This window comes from Podarcis gaigeae (assembly GCF_964106915.1).
Source record: "Podarcis gaigeae genome assembly, chromosome: 3".
NCBI lineage: Eukaryota > Metazoa > Chordata > Lepidosauria > Squamata > Lacertidae > Podarcis > Podarcis gaigeae.
In genome coordinates this window covers 121,915,896-121,932,820 of record NC_139680.1, presented here as the reverse complement: position 1 = coordinate 121,932,820, position 16,925 = coordinate 121,915,896, and the positions used below count along the sequence as shown (strand labels likewise).

General features: G+C 54.8%; 1 protein-coding gene across 2 annotated transcripts in view; it reads right to left on the bottom strand.

Annotated features, from left to right (window-relative positions):
• Positions 1-4,793: 4,793 nt before the first annotated feature.
• EMILIN1 (elastin microfibril interfacer 1) overlaps positions 4,794-16,925 on the bottom strand; it is an 18,368-nt gene continuing 6,236 nt past the window's right edge. The window contains exons 2-8 of one of the 2 annotated variants that reach the window (XM_083733144.1): positions 15,202-15,327; positions 13,732-13,931; positions 10,793-12,790; positions 10,591-10,698; positions 8,729-8,746; positions 7,125-7,259; positions 4,794-5,983 (exon numbers count right to left, since the gene is read on the bottom strand). In XM_083733144.1, coding sequence (XP_083589270.1) covers positions 5,649-5,983; positions 7,125-7,259; positions 8,729-8,746; positions 10,591-10,698; positions 10,793-12,790; positions 13,732-13,931; positions 15,202-15,327 — 2,920 coding nt within the window. In that variant the 3' untranslated portion in view covers positions 4,794-5,648. Of the gene's footprint in view, positions 5,984-7,124; positions 7,260-8,728; positions 8,747-10,590; positions 10,699-10,792; positions 12,791-13,731; positions 13,935-15,201; positions 15,328-16,925 lie in introns of both variants that reach the window. The other variant, XM_083733143.1, reaches the window with a different exon arrangement.

The window sequence follows — 16,925 nt, the reverse complement described above, 5'->3', positions numbered from 1 at the left end:
TCTGTGGGCTGGATTTAGAAGGCGATTGGGCCGGATCCGGCCTCCGGGCCTTAGTTTGCCTACCCCTGCTCTAAGAGAATGAGGGAGGCGTTCATAGCGAGTTCTGGCACCTCTTTTGCTAGAGGAATAGCATCAGAGAAATGTTGGAGGCTACACACCAGGTCCCCCAACTTAGACTCTGCTGTGGCTTCAGGTTCCATCTGGTCATAAGCAGTGCTTTTTTCCTAGTAAAAAATGTTTAGGGTACTCTCATTTTGACTCAAGAAAATCACCATTTTATAGTTCAAACCGGGAAAAATAAATACAGTAAATGGACAAAAGTACAAAGATTCACAAAATGTTTAGGGGTATGCATACCACTGTGCCCCCCCTCCCCAGAAAAAAGCACTGGTCATAAGAGACCATTTCTTCTTCTTCTTAGGAAGCTGCCCAGAGTGGCTGGGGATATTATTTTGATATTATTATTATTATTATTATTATTATTATCATCTCAGGAGTAAGTAGCCCTGATCCTCTTACAAGAACCATTTAAAGAATATAAATAAATAACATAACTTATGCTCCACAAATCGGGTGTGTTGGGGGCCTTTTAGTCTAGTTCTCCCTTTTTCTTTTTAATGGGGCCTCTGTCCTCCTCCTGCCCCGGACTGTCACCTGAAGAAAAATAGATGAAGTAAGACAGTGGTTTTGAAAAGCGCCTAATGGCTCGATCTGAAAGGGCTACATTGCTGCGTTTTAGCGAACAAGTGCCCAAGATTCACCCCTCCAGAACAGGCGGGGAAGGGCATGGCTGTCAACGTTTCCCGTTTTTAAGGGGAAATTCCCTTATTCCGAATAGGATTCCTCGCAAGAAATGGGAAAAGTTGACAGCTATGGAAGGGGGGCGCCATCTGAGGAGCCCCCCAAGCTGGGCTGCTGGGGCTGGGTGGGTCGGTGCCGCGTTGCGTGCCATCCAGGGCGCACTAATCCGTCTCCGTGCCAAGCCGGCGGCCACTCCTGCCTCCGTTCCGGCTGCGTTCGCGGCTGCTGCGAGAACCACGACTTCAAACACAGCTTGAAAGCAAAGCACTTCAATCAAAATTTATTTAAAAAACCCCCGAGAAGAATAGCTTTTGCGGAGCTGAAATTGCCTCGGGGAACAAACGTTGCATGTTCCACCTGCTCTGAAAGAGAGACGACAAGGGCTTCAGCGCCTCTGAAAAGACTGAGCATCTTAGTCACTCCTGGTTTCCAAGGTAAACTGTGAATCGTGTCGAAGGGGCGGGGGGCGCCTCTTGACGCCTGACAGGGAAGCCTGGCTGCAGCGCCCCAGCCCCCTCCTGGCAGGCAACCCCCCCCCCCAAGTGCCTCCCCCTAGAACTGAGTTTCCAGCTCTCGGTGGAAGGAGCTCCGTCCGCTCCCTCCATCTCTGCCCCTCTGCCTCTTGCGGACGCAGGACTCGCACCAAGAGAGAGGGGGGGGGTCTTTGTCCTGGCTGGGCAGCAAGGCTTTCTCTTCCCGGGCGCCCCCTTCCCTGGGTCGTTCCTGGGGACGGCCTGACAGCCACGCGGGCGCAACTCTTGAGGTGCCAAGTGGAAGGGGTGTCGGAAGCAGGGTTTCTTGGATGATGATGATGATGATGATGATGATGATGATTATTAATATCCTGCCCTCCCCAGGTGAAGCCAAGCTCAGAGCCGCTAACAACAATAAAAGTAACACAGCATTCTAAAATCAATTCATTATGAAATCAGTTCAAATCAAATTAATGGCAACCATTGGGCTAGAGTTCTGTGAGGATTACCAAAGGAGGGGGTCAGGTTGTGCCCTGGCCAAAGGTCTGGTGGAACCGCTCTGTCTTGCTGGCCCTGCAGAAAGATGTCAAGTCCCGCAGGGCCCTGGTCTCTTGGGACAGAGCGTTCCACCAGATCAGGGCCATGGCCGAAAAAGCCCTGGCTCTGGTTGAGGCCAGCCTAACCTCCCTGTGGCTCCAAGATGCTTTTGTTTGAAGACCTTAAGTTCCAGGAGAGGCGGTCCCGGAGGTACGAGGGTCCTAGGCCATATAGGGCTTTCAAGGTTAAAACCAGCACCTTAAACCTGATCCTGTACTCCACTGGGAGCCAGTGCATGGATAGGGGCCCTGGGGCAAGGACTTCAAAGAAAAGGGGAGCTTGGAGGGGTGAAGAGGGCTTGACACAGGTCTTTGGGTGGCATTGGGGGGTAAGGAGGGAGGTCAAAGGGGGCTGGTACCCTCAGGGTCAAAGGGCAGGGAAAAAAGTCGGTTGTGGGCAGGCAAGGCCCCAGAGGGCTTTGAGGGTTACCGTATATATGTGGGGCTGTAAATAGGGGAGAGAGTGGCATGTTTGAATCGGAACGGAAGAGGTGGAAGGGACCCTCAAAGGTCATTCAGCCCAACCCCCTGCAATGCAGGTACCACAGCTAACGAATCCCTGATATTTGCCCCCCCCCCCACCTCTGTATAAAAAGCTCCAATGAAGGTCAGTCAAAGGATCACCTGCTTTTCTGAAGGGAGAGCCAGCACCTCTCTGAAGCTAAGCAGGTCTGAGTCTGGTCAGTGTCTGGTCACCAACCCCCCCGCCCTGGTCTGTGCCTCCCTGGGCTCCACCTCCAGAAGGAAGGTGGGCTGTGAAGGTAGGGAAGAAATGAAATAAGGATCCTTTGCATCAGGCCAAGGTTGCAGTGGCATTTAAATGTCCTGGAGGCCGGCTGAGAGAGGTGTTGCCTTGTTCGCCGGTGGAAAGAGCAAAAACACAAGAGATGGGTAGTTGGTGAAATAACAGTTTAAAATTAACTGTTTTAAGTTGGGCATCAACTTCCCCAACGCTGATTCTCAATTCTTCCATGGCCAGAAGACTGGAGTGGAAGGCCACCTTCAGATATACCGTATTTTTCACTCTATAGGACACACTTTTTCCCTTCTAAAAAGTAAGGGAAAATGTGTGGGCGTCTTATGGAGTGAATGCAGGCTGCGCGGCTAAGCCCAAAGCCAGAACAGGGAGACGGAACGCTGCGCAGCGCTCCATCTTACTGTTCTAGCTTGGGGATGGCTGCGCAAAGCCTCCGCAGGACAGCGGGGTGCCTCCCCCCCCACCCTGCGGAGGCTTCACAGGCTGTCCCCAAAGCCAGAACAGCAAGAGGCTATCCCAGAAGCCAGATCCCTCTTGCTGTTCTGGCTTCTGGGATTCAGAATTTTTTTCTTCTTGTTTCCTCCGCCACAAACTGGGTGCGTCTTATCGTCCGGTGCGTCCTATATAGCGAAAAATACGGCATATTCACTGAGGAAAGAGATTGAATCCTGCCTCCGTCTCTTTCTGTAACTCATGAACAAGCAGTTGGTGTCTGACATCATCAGAGGATCCTGGGCAGTGTCTGAAATTCGCCAGGCACATTTTGCACCTGCCTATCGGCCTCTTGTGACCCAGTGAAGATGTCCAGGCGCCAGGATGAAGCCCGACGTCTCCAGCACCCGGAGGTGCACCCCGGCGATCCTTGGTTCTTGACTGTTTTCACACATACTCACAGCACATCCTGAAGAATTCCATCAGTTGTATTTTATCTGCACAATCAGAATGAATTTCAGGGGTGGAAAAGTCTTATAAAAAACATGACTTTTGAGCCGTCTGGCCCCCCCCCCCCAATGGCAACTGGGGGCGTTTTGTTTTGGCGCCTGTGACCCTGGTTTAAGGAGCCATTTGGAGCCTCGCTTATCTATCTGAGTTTCTAGCACGGGTTCTGGGCCGTAAATCTCAGCCTGGGGGTCCAGCCCAACCCCAGAGGAGAGCAGCCATCCGCCCACTGCTCCCTCAGCCCCTGTGAGGGAGACCCTGTGGAGCCAAGTGACCCCCTCAGGCTCACCCCACTGTGCCCAGAAGAAGCCACCTGCCCCTCCCTCTTCGCCTGCCCAGCCACCCCAACAGCTGCCAAAAGACAGGGCCACTTGCCCACCTCTCCTCCCTGCTGAGAAGCTGTTCTTCTGACTCCCCACCCCCACGCAAAGTCCAGCCTCATTCAGTAAAGCCCTCTGCCCACCTGCAGCCAAAATACCTGAGACCTAAGCCCAGAGTGAGGCATTTGTGAATATCCCCCTCCTGCTCCAGTTGAAATTCTGACTGCGGGCTCCTGGGGGCAGAGACCTGGGATGGATCTACACACAGGGGGGGGGGGGGAAATGCTATAAATAAGTCAGAAATTAGGGTTCATTTGTTTTTTGTTATCATGATTATGTTAAACTGTGTAGAAAAGATTTCTGCTCTACGGCACCATCTGGTGTCACAGTGTTTTAACGCATGTAGAACGTTTTTTCTTTACTAATGTAGCCGAGTCCCGGGTTTTGACTCGTGTTGCTGTTAAAACCCCATGTGGCACGGATGGTTCCAGATGGAGGGCAGTGGCAGCAGTGGCTGAGAGAGACATACACCAACACCCCCCCCCCCCCGCCTCGTCCTTGGAAGCCTCTGTGCCAGTGGCTGCTGTTCATTCCAAGGCCCAACGCAGAACTGCAAAGCCTCCTAGTTATTTTTGCTTTTGGGTGTGGGGTTTACGCAATCTTGTTATCTTTCTGGTACGGAAATGCCTTTTTTCATATTACATTTGGCAGTGTGTTGTTTTGCTTTGTTGTTATGAAACAGATGTTTGCATCTTTTGGCTTTGAAATGCATTCCTGCTTTGTTTGTTTAAGTGTGACATTTTTCTGTGGAAAAACAGCATATAAATAAAAACAATGAATGAATGAATGAATGAATGAATGATCCCCGGATGACAGATAAAGCACAGGGCCGTGGTTGGTGGTGTTGTTTTTTTAAAAAAGTTGTGTTTCTTTATTCAATAATTATATTGATAGCTGAGTTGGGCCTTTACACAGCATATACATGAAGGGTGACCCACACAGGAGACGGAGGCTGGAGCGAGCCCCTTTCCTCCTCTTCCTCTTCTTCTTCCTCCTTCTCCTCCTCTGCCCACCCCTCCTCCCTCCCCCCAGTCCTGCGAAGGGGCCTCTCTTCCTCATCTCACGTGAATGGCGGTGCTGGCTCCTTGGGGTGGGGCTCCTGTGTCTGGCCCATCCATGGCAATAGCACTGGCATCTGAGCAGCTCTGCAGGGACGTGGCGAGAAGAGGCAGCCCCAGCGGTGGCAAAGCTGTGACAGAGAGCTGAGGGAGCAAGCCGGCTGGTGGTGGAGGGCAGTGGCACGAGGTGGGGGGGTCCTTTCTCTGGGGTACGACAGACACAGATAAATAACAAAGGGGACTTTTTCATTCCCGCTGGGCCACGGAGGCAGCTGGCATTGAGGTGGCACTTTCTGCTGGCCTGGGCAGTGGCACCCCCCCCCCTGCCAGGCCTGGGGAGCTGTGTGGGGCAGAGGGCAGAATTCTGCCTTCCTCCCCACACTGCCTTGGGAAGAGAGAGAGAGTCTTGCAAGCTTTGTGCTGCCCCATGGGTGGCAGGGAGGCCCCGGGGCAGGGGGTGCCAGCAAGAGGAACGCCTGGCGGCTGCAAGGGACGCCCTCCCTGCGGTGTTGGCCCAGAGGTGGGAGGAGGGGAGGCTTGGCTGGGGCTGCGAGAGGGCAGTGTGGAGGGGTCCTCAGCTCTCCCTTCCCAGGCTGGATGGAGGTGCTGCTTCAGCCAGCCCCCTTCCCCAGCCCAGAAGCCGCCTAGACCCCCAAGTCATCCTCATAGAGCAGGGCTGCGCTGAAGACAGTCAGTGGCTCGTCCGAGGAGCGGGCCAGCCGGCCGGAGACCAGGTCCACGCAGAGAGTTTCTCCGGCCTCCATGGGGACGACGAGGGTGAAGACGGCCAGCGCTCCGGTGCTGGGCTGCCTCTCGGCCACCGGCTTGTTCTCCAGGCCTTCGGGCTGGTAGCCGGCCGAGTCGCTGCGGGCAATGGCCTGGTTGGAGCGGGAGAGGACCGCCTCAATCTTCTCCCCCCGGTGGCCCGTCAGGATGGCGCTGACCAGGTAGCGGCCAGGAAACGGAGCGGTGAAGATTCCTGCGCAGAGGAGAGGTCAGTTACGGGTGCCTGGCATTGGTCCGCCCACCTGCCTTGGACCCCACCCCAAACACCCTCCCTGCTTTGGGAGCTCTAGTTCTTCAACCCCTGAGAACATCAGAACATTAGGAAAGCCCACTGGATCAGGCCCGGGGTCCATCCAGTCCAGGATCCTCCTCTCCTCCTCCTCATCCTCCAACCAAATGCCCACCCCACCCCCAACTGTCCTGTTTTACCATCCCAGATCAGAGAAGGCGATGGCAGCTTCCCGGAACGTCTCGTTTAAGACTGACACCCTGGTGCAAGTCAGCAGAGTCACGCCAGAGCACCTGCTGGGTGTGGGAATGTTGAGGATAGGAAGAGAGGATATGTTGATTAAATATTATCCTTTCTCACTCACACTAGTGAGCTGGTAGCAGAGCACATTCCCCTTTGCAATGCAAAGGGTCTCCAATGGTGAAAGGTCAGTTCTTAGGATCAGGCATGATCAGTGTGGGATGTGTACAACATTCCTTGGAATGCTAGAGAAGACATGCGAGGGAATGTTTGGTCCAGCCAGTCGAAACTTCCTGTTCCTCCTGGCTGGAGCATCCTTCCTTTTGCATGTGATAGAAGGTGGGCGTGACCTCACCTGTTCAGGTAACAAAAGGACAAGGCATGCTGCCACTCTCCCTCTTTTTCATTTCCCTTCTACGTTTGACCAGCTTCTAGCTAGGACTGCCCTGCTAGCTTCTCAGAGATCATTCCTCCCTATGGGATAGAGCCACATGTACATATTTGTAACTAAGTCTGCCTTCAGGAATCCAACTGTGAACTGATGTAAGTAAACTTCTTTTTATTGACTTTAAACAAGATTGTGGCATCTTTATTCTTTTAAGAGGAATTCAAGGAAACTTAACAGGAACGTATAATTCAATCTGAGGCAGACCGAATTGTATAATAGTGAGAGGCTCACACGAGCCTGCAACCAGCTATCTGCTGTGCATGTAAAAAGGGGAATGTAACTCTAAGTTAGGAAGGATGTTAATAAACAACATATCCTCTCCTGCCACCCCAAACATTCCCACACACCTGTCTTTTTGAGACCCTCCCACCCCGAGCCCCATCTTCTCCTTCCTGCATTTCTCAGCCCCACACTGACCAGATTTCGGGTCGTAGGCGTCCCCATCGTTCAGCAGCACCCGGTCGAAGGCGATGGTCCCCGTCTCCACATGGCGGGCGGTCAGTGCTGCAGTGAAGGAGACCTTGGGCGTCGTTCCAGGTGGCCCAGGCAGGCCTGCAAGTGGACGGGGAGCAGGAGGTGGGTTGGGGAAACAGAAAAACTTTCAGGGACTTCTCCCTTTCTCCCTGCATTGACCACCCACAAGAAACTGGCTCTCAAGAACTGGCTGGTTTCTGTGCTGGCAACTCGCTCTGTCTGTGCCCTGCTTCCCTCATAACACCTGATCTGTGTTTGTACGAATTCAGTCTCTTAGTGGGCACCACCTGCACTTCGGAACTCCCTGCCTCTTGATCAGGTTGGCACCTTCACAGGACTCTTTTTGGCACCGGCTAAAAACATTCTTGCTTAGACAAGCCTGCCCAGATGTTTAGAAAGTTGACGCAACCCTGTTTTAAGTTTGTTTCTATTTCAACTTTTCAGATGTCTTAAATTACTGCCGTTCATTTTCCTTTTGATAATTTTATTGCTTTGTCTTTTTCGTAAGCCTATTTGATGTGATTTTCTTCTTCTTTTACAATCAAGAAATTTATAAATTTATGAAATAAATAACTAAATAAATCAAGACACTCCCGCCCAGGCCTGTCCATTTGTCCAGCCGCTCCTCACAGCAGGGACCTGGGGACTCAGTCACATTAGTCAAAAAACAGCATTTTGAATGTGTTATAAACCTGCAACACCAGATGGCGCTGGAGAGCAAAAAAATTTCTAAGTGATCTTCCATAGTGTTTTTTATTCTATCTTTTGTTTTAACGATTTAAATTCTGACTTTTATTTGTAGTGTGTTTTTTTTTTCTGTGTGTAGATTCACCCCAGGGGCCATTCTGCAAGCTCTTGGGGAGGGCAGCTGTGTTGCACAGCCCAGGTTCAGCCCCTGATCTCTCCAGAGGGCAAAGACCCCGTTCGCCTCCCTGGAGAGCTATTGCTAGGTCACTCTAAGGCTCTGCCTGAAGTCTCTGTTAGGATTTTTATCCACATGTTCTGCTCCAGTACGTAGCACTGTGTGTAAGAAAGGAAGTCTCAGCACTGTTGGGAGTTTAGTTTCACTTCTGTGTGATGCTTTTCTGTACTGGTGCTCAGAGAGCACAGACATGCGGATGGATTCTTTGTATATACACTGTAAAATAAAGTAGTTTAGAGCTACTGATTGTCTCTTTCTTCTGCAATGAGAAGCCAGAAGACAAGTGCGCTCCTCTCAGGAGGGAGGGGTCGCTCTCTGGACTGAGGGAGATTTACAGCCAGAGAGCGACCATCGGAGAGACGCCCCTGTGTCTTGGGAGGTTGGTGGCCTTCCCAGGTGTTTTTTCCAACAGTCCCAAGGCTCACCCCCCCCCCCCCAGACACTGCCTTGAATGTAGCTTCCCCACAAAGGAGGGAACAGGGTTTGTGGAGGCATGGGGAGATGACTGGCTGTGCTGGCTGCTGGAACCAGTCCCCCCCCCCCGCTGCAGTGGACAGGAGCAGCAGCACCTCCACACACACACACACACACACTGCCCGCCCTATCAGCTGTGCCCGGTCATTACCTTGTTCTCCGGGGAGACCTGCAAGAGACAAGGGAAGACGGGTGAGACTCACAGGGACAAGGAAGAGGTGGGAGGGTCATCCCCATCCCACTTGTTAATTCATTAATTTCAATAATAATAATAATAATAATAATAATAATAATAATAATAATAATTTATTATTTATACCCCGCCCATCTGGCTGGGTTTCCCCAGCCACTCTGGGCGGCTTCCAACAAAGTATTAAAATACAGTGGTCTGTTAAACATTAAAAGCTTCCCTAAAGAGGGCTGCCTTCAGATATCTTCTAAAAGTCAGATAGTTGTTGTTCTCTTTGACATCTGGGGGGGGGGCCTTTCCACAGGGCGGGCGCCACCACCAAGAAGGCCCTCTGCCTGGTTCCCTGTAACTTGGCTTCTCACATGGAGGGAACCGCCAGAAGGCCCTCGGAGCTGGACCTCAGTGTCCGGGCAGAACGATGGGGGTGGAGATGCTCCTTCAGGTCTACTGGACTGACACTGTTTAGGGCTTTCAAGGTCAGCCCCAACACCTTGAATTGTGCTCGGAAACGTATTATTGTTATTATATTTATTCAGATCCCGCCTTTGAACCCAGGCCAGGATTCAAGGCAGCTTGCACAAATTAAGACACAGGGAAGAGATGCAAAGCTAAAAACATATTACAGATCATTGCTAAAAAGTAATTAAACCCTAACAGAATGAAAACAAATCTCTTAAGATATAGATAATACCATATTGGCCCGACTATAAGCTGCACCCGAATATAAGCTGCATCTTTAAAATGGGGGGGGGGGAGAAAAAGCTCCCAAATATAAGCTGCTCCCTTCCTCGCTGCTCCTGGCTGCGTACTATGGGGGCAGGGGGGGGGGAGTTGGGCTGCCTTGCCAGCAGCCTTTCCCCTTCCTCGCTCTCCCCCCCCCCGGCCTTTGGGGAAGAAGACAGGGGACTATGCGTGGAGCGGGCGCCGCTTTGCCACACTCCTGGTGCTCTTTGCCCTGTGCTCTTAGCTGCATATCGTAAGGTTATAAGTATAAGCCGTACTTTAACTTTTCACGGTTGGAATATGGAGGAAAAGTGAGGCTTATTTTTAGGCCAATACGGTAAAAACAGTCCAGTACAATTACAAGCCCTTTGCTTTAAAAATAAAATAAAATAGTCAGTTCCCAAATGCCTGTTGGAATAAGGGAGTCTTTAGCTGCCGGTGGAAAGACAGCAAGGAGTGAGCCAGTCGACCTTCTCAAGGCAGGGAGCCACCACCTAGAAGGAGCCACCACCAAGAAGGCCCTCTCTTGCTTCTCCAACAAGCAGGCCCGGGGGTATTAATGAATGGAGCCCCCAACCCCCTAGAGACAAGACTGGGTGCTCTCCAGAAGGGAGGCTGGGGGGGGGGTCATGTGTGGTCAACCAGGCAGGTGTGCACACCTGAGGTGGTGGAGAAGGCCTCTGGTGGAGGGGGGCTGTGGGGTTGGCAGCTGCCACTCACGCAGCTCACAGTCTCAGATGGGGCAGAGCAACCCAGCATGGGGCAGGGAAGGGGACCCCCTCCCAGTGCACCTCCCCCTCTGTCCAGGAGAGGGCGCCAGCCCACTGCAGCACATGGAGGGTTAATTGTTCTGGGGAGACTCTTGTGACCTTCCAAAGGCCCCGATCCCCTGGTGCTCCCAGGGCAAGGAAAGGGGTGTTGGGACACAATGGGCTCTGGGAAGCCAAACAACCCCCAAATGGTAGAGTTGGAAGGGATTCCCAAAGGTCATCTAGCCCAACCCCCTTCCGAGGGAGGCACAGAACCATAGGAAGGGACCCAGAGGGTCATCTTGCTGTCAGACACCATGATGCAAAAACTCAGCCTGGCCAGTTGCTCACCTGGAGGCCCCACAGAGCCGGTCCTTCCGTCCTTGCCAGGGGGCCCAGCTGGGCCTACGGGCCCCTGCTTCCCCATGGGGCCGTCCAGTCCAGGGGGCCCGGGAGGTCCTGCGGATGGAGAAGAACATTAGATGTCAAGGCAGAGACAGAGGCAAAAGGCCCCCCCCCCCCCGCCGTCTGCCATCTGCCCCAGAGTGTGTACCTGTGAAATCCTGCAGGGTGAGGCCATGCAGCTGCCCCTGCAAGGTCTGGAGGGAGCCGTTGAGGGTGCTGAGCCGGCGGTGGATGGTGCCCAGCTGGCTGCCGTGGATCTTGTCCAGGAGGGCTCCGTGGGTCTGCAGGGTCCCGTTCACCTCCCGCAGGCAGCCCCACAGGGCCGAGACGTGCTTGTCCAGCCCCTCCTTGATCTTTCGCAGGCTTCCGGAGACGGTGTCCAGCCTCTCGCACGCCCCCTCCAGCTTGGCCAGCCTCTCCGCCAGCCCCCCGGAAGCCCGTCGGCAGTCGGAGGCCTCCACGCGCAGGGCGCCCCCAAAGCGCTGCACCTCGCGCCCCAGCACCTGGAAGCGCTCCTCGCTCTCGCTGACGTGCTCCGTCACCTCCTGCTGGACCCGGTTGATCTCGGCGATGATGTGGTCCTTGGTGGTGCCCAGCTCGTGGATGTCCGTCTGGTGCTTCTCCACGGTGGCCTGCAGCCCAGCCAGCGTCTCGTTCAGGGAGCTGAAGCCCAGGATGACCTCCGACAGCTCGCCCTGCAAGGACTGCAGGTGGACGCTGGAGCTGCCCCCGATCACGCTGAAGCCGTCCAGCGGCCGGGAGGCGTCCCCTGCCTCCTTGCCGCCGCCGCTGCCCAGATCAGGGCGCCGCCCAGGAGGCTGGCAGGCGGCCTGGCAGACCTCCACCTCGGACCTCAGCTGGCCTACCTCCTCGCGCAGCTGGGTGCACTCCTGTCCGCAGGAGAGCTGCTCCAGCCCCCGGACCTCCTTCTCCAGCTCCTCCAGACGCTGGCGGGTCCGGTTGGCCTGCAGCACCAGGTCGGGGGGCCCGGCACTGACGGAGACCACCATGCGGTTCTCCAGCTCGCCCACCTCCCCTGCCAGTCGGCTGAGGGCGTCGCTGTGGGAGCCCACCAGACCCTGCAGGCTGCGCAGCTTCCCCGAGACGTCCAGCTGGTGGAGGTTGCTGCCCAGGACGCGCAGCTGCCCCTCCGTGTCTAGCAGCCTCCGCTCCAGGTCGCTCAGGATGGTGCTGATCTGAGAGTCCTGGTTGCCCGCAGGGGCGCAGATCTGCGTGCAGGCGTGGGCCGTACTGTGCACCCGCTCCAGCGCCCCCTGCTGCTGCAGGCTGCTGTCCTTCAGGGCGCCCACATCCCTCGACAGGTTGGCCAGCGCCCGCCCCACGTGGCTCTGGAAGTCGTTCAGGCGGGAGAACGCCGAGTCCAGCTGGCCCTCCGCACGGCGCAGCCGCTCATCCGCCCCTTCCAGCATGATCTGGAGGTCCCCAAAGTGCTCCTCCAGGCTGCGCTGCGTGGTGTTGACCCGGCTCTCCACCTCCGACATGCGCCGGTCCACACTCCATGGAGGCGGCGGAGGTGTCCTGCGCCCGGCCAGGTGCTCGCTGAGGGCGGAGAGGGCCTCTGTGACGGCGTCGAGGCGCCGCTCCAGCCCGCTCACCCTGCTCTCGGCCCGGGCGCAGCAATCCTCGGGCGGCTGGGAGGCCAGGCGGCTGACGTGTTGCCGGACGGTGTCCACAGCATCCCGGTTGCGCTGGTCCACAGAGGCCACCAGCTTCTCCAGAGCGCGCATGCGGTCCTGGTCTTCCTCCCGCTGCTGCCGCAGGTCGAAGACGCCCGTCACGCAGGAGGAGCAGGTTTCATGGATGGTGCGCTCCACCTCCCGCAGGACCTCGCCGTGGACGTCTGTCCCGCCTCCCTGGGCCACCCCCTGCCCATTCTCGTGGTTGGAGATGCGGTTGTCCAGGTGCTGCAAGTGGCGCTGGATCTCGTTGAGGGTCTCCTTCATTTCCGGGTGGGCGGCTGCGTCCGCCGGCTGCTTGCCGTTCAAGGAGGACTCGACGGCCCGGCGGACGTCCTCGGCCAGTTTGGTGTTGCTGGTCTCCATGGTGGACTGCAGATCCTGCAGCTGTTTGCTCAGGTGCTGGACTTTCTCTTCCAGCTGCCGGACCTTCTCAGAGTCCCTGTGCCCTGGGAGAGGGGGGAGAGAGAGAGGAGAGCCACATCAGGACACCTCCACTCAGGTCTGTCACCTGGCAAAGCAGCTGCTCCACCCAGCAGGGAATCAGACCCTCTATGCAAGGGAACTAAGCTGCACTGTGCTGATCCTGAGCTGCTGGTGAGCTCCCATCTAAGGTCTTGCAAAGATGCTTTGAGAATGTGCAGGGATGGAAACACCTGGATCAGGAGAGACAAAATTGGGCTCAGCTCCACAGACCGAATTTACTAAATGCCTCTTTCAAAGCTAACCTCCAAGGCTGAGGTTATGAGCTTAAATCTCCCAAGAGTTGGTCAGCCTCACATAACCAACATGCTTGAGTCTAATTAAGGCATGAAGGTGTTAATACCATAGAGTAAGCTGTCCTGCCAGGCTTAGCTAGCTCCACTTATGGCTAATCAAACCTATTGTTCTGCCAGTCTGCTAGTGAAGAGGTTTGAGTTGCTCCAGCTCAGACTGCATGGCTCTCACAAGCCACTCTTCAGTTCCTATGCCAATAATTTAGGAACTTTCACTACTTTCTAACAGCTAATTTTTCTGCCTGTGCCACTTCTCTGAAGCACATGAACCTGACCATTTTTAACTTAACAAGTGTGTGGCCTTTTTCCTTTGCTGGGGGAAGAGGGAAACTTTGGAACTCACATTAAAGGGCATATTTTAAAGGTCTAAGAGCTGGGGTTCTCTCACCAAAGAGTACTTGCCCCAAACTTAGAGCTCTGCATCCAGGAATTCTCTCATATATATGACCCAGCACATCTCGTGCCACCGGGGTTGGCATTGTGACATTGGTGACTTGGCCTGCAGTGGTGGGGGGAGGTGAGGGTCCTGCCCCGTGTGTGGGTCCAGCCCCCCACCTCATCCTCCTGGGTTGGGGTGGCAAAGCATCTTTCCCCCTGGATCCTGCCCGGGGTACCTTCTCCGCCAAGACCGCTGAGCGTGTTGCTGAAGCCGGAGAGGTTGGGACGGGCGGGCTGAGTTCGTGGGCGGGGGGTGGTGGGCGGCACACCACCTTCGGCGCAGTCGTCACCCGAGTAGCCGGGGCAGCAGCGCCACTCCATGTCTGAGACAGTCTTGTAGGCCACCTTGTAGCGAGGGCGAACGAAGCTTCGATACCTGCTGGTTGGGAGAAAGAAAAGCACTGGTATCCGGACTGGGACTGGGACTGGGACTGGGGGCAAGGGGTGCCCTGGGTGTTTCAGATAGCTGCCAGTTAGGGATTCTTCAGCTGTGATTCCTGCGTTACAGGGGGTTGGGCTGCAGGCCCTTTGGGGGGTCCCTTCTGTGGGATGTGACATCACAGAAAGCAGTCAAGTACAGCATTTCCTGTTTGGCCAGAGTGGACACACAGGGGGATGTTGCTCCAGCCAGGAGGACTTCCTGTCACACCTGGTCTGGAGCATCCTCCCCCTGCCTGTGACCAGGTAGGTGGGCGTGACCCTGGGAGACCCCATAAAAGGGCTGGTCTTGATGCTGCTCTCTTGATGCTCTTTTTGCTGTCTGCTGGCCCTCAGCCAGCAGCATGTGGGCTCAATCCTTGTATGGGATGAACTCAAACCCTCTTCTGTAACTGCAAACAAAAGCCTGCCTTCAGGATCATACTGTGAACTGGATGTAAGTAAACTTCTTGTTACTTTTAAGAGGAGACTGTTGTGTCTTTAAGAGAGAATAAAAGGGGAATTTACCAGGAACAAATCCAATCTGGACAAGCCAGACTGGATTGCTTAACTCAAGAGATTCTAATAAATCTACCAACCAGCTTCCTGCTATATACAGGGGAATGTATTCTGCTACCAGCTCACTAGCATGAGGGAGGGAGGAGGATATTATATCAATATATCCTCTCCTACTATCCACGACATTCCCACACCTTCCAGTTCTACAATTCTATTACTCAAGGCATGTCCAAAGTCCGTTTTGGGGGTCTATTCCAGCCCATCGGTCAATTTAATCCTATTAAATTGTATTGTATTAATCAGAGTCCAATCCTTCCTTGCTTTGGGAACACTACACTGGAGGGTCCGGACGCTCTGCCCTCCAAATCAGCACAGCAGAGGAGAAGGCCAGAGACTCCCTCTGCAGGCACTGACTGGCAGACGCACCCACCTCTCCTGGGCAGCTGAAGGAGCCGCATCCTCCTGCAGTCCTGAAGATGCCCACCAGGGGGCAGGCGACCCCTCCCCGCCCGCCTGGGCCATCTGGCTCCCGCTGGGCAGCCTCTTCCCTTGATGGGCTGGGCACATGCCAGGGAGCAGCCACAGGCATCCGCCACTCCACCCCATCTGCCCATGGAGGCCGTGACCCCACAGTGCCCCACCCAGGCAGCCAGCGGCAGCACAGCCCACCAGCAGCCCTCCGTGCCCCCTCCAATTCTCCCCACACTCACGTGATGACGCGGGGGCACTGGAGCTGCCCCCAGACGCACGGCTGGTAATCTGGCTTGACGTAGGTGTCCACGCCATCCTCCACGACGCAGCTCACGCTGCGAGAGACCACGTAAGCACACCAGTTCCTGCAGCAGAGAGAGAGCGAGAGACTGGTTGCAGGGGGCACTGGGAAGACCCCCCTGCCCCACACTGGTTTCGGTCCAGCCGGCAGCAGCAGACCCAGAGCAAGCCCCACGCCAGACCTCCACATTCCAGGAAGGCCTCTGTTGCAGGCGGACACGGAAGGCAAGGGTGAAAAGGAGCCAAGGTGCCAGAAGCCCCGGGTTCAGTGCCAAGGCTTCGCCCTCCGAGAGGTTCTCCGCACGCATGCAGAGTGTGCTCTGCTCTCAAAAACCACCCTGACCACAGAGAGCTGAAGAACAGAGGAACAGAAGCATTGCTCTGGTGCATCAGGCCCATGGCCCATTGAGCCCAGCGTCCTCTTCTCACAGTGGCCAACCAGGTGCCCCCCTGGGAAACCCACACGCAGGATCTGTGCAAGAGGGCATCACTTTCCCCCTCCTGTGGTTTCCAGGCATTCAGAATCATCTGCAGAGCATAGCCGTTACGCTGACACACACACACCCTCCTCCATAAACATGTCTAATCCTCTTTTAAAGCCATCCAAGTTGGTGTCTCCTGTGGGAGGGAGTTCCACAGGCTAGCCCGTTTACTCCAACCCACTTGGGGTGGAAGAGCTGAGCTGCTCCTGGAGGCTTTGAGGCAAAGAGCCGCAAGCTCTTTTTCGGAAATCAAATTCCAGTGTCTCAGGCCAGGAGGGAAGGGAGGTCAGCCAGAGGCTGGTGCCTCGGTGGTGCTTTCTCCTGGACCAGGAAACACCTCAGCAGAGCCACATCCTGGCCATGAAAACCCACGTCTGGTCCCTCCCTGTTCCCATGCTCAGCTCGTCTCCACACCCACCAACATTGGCATCCAGGGCTTCAGATGCGCCACCAAGCTTAGAACACCGTAGAATCATAGAATTGGAGAGTTGGAAGGGACCCCCAAGGGCAATCTAGTCCAGCCCCCTGCAATGCAGGAATCGCAGCCCTGACAGATGGACACCCAAACTTCCAAAGAAAGAAAGAAGATACAATAACGGCGCCCGGATGGTTATAACAATAATAATAATAATTTTTTATTTATACCCCGCCCTCCCCAGCCAAGGCCGGGCTCAGAGCGGCTTACAAGCAATAATAAAAACAAGATGAATGATTACAACTTAAAAACAAAAATAAATAACAACATTAAAATAATGGAACATTAAATATGAAAATGTAGCCTCATCGCAGGAGAAGAAAAGAAAGAAAGAGGAGAAAAAGAGAGAGAAGAGAGAGAGAGAGAGAGAGAGAGGAGAGGGGAGGAGGGAATCAAATTGGCTCCAGCCCTTAGGTGCAGTCCAAGGTGACTATGGGGTTGCGGCGTTCATCTCACTTTCAGGCTAAGGGATCTGGCCTTTGTTCACAGACTGCTTCCGGGTCGGGTGGCCAGCAGCACTAAAACCGCCTTCTGGTGCAACGGGACACTTTGAGGAAACCACAACACACGGAAACGCCGTTTACGTTCCCACCACAGCGATACCTATTTATCTACTTGCATGGTGTGCTTTCAACTACCAGGTTGCAGAAGCTGGGACAGAGCAACGGGGGTGGAGCTCAGTCATGGGTTGGGATTTGAACTGCCG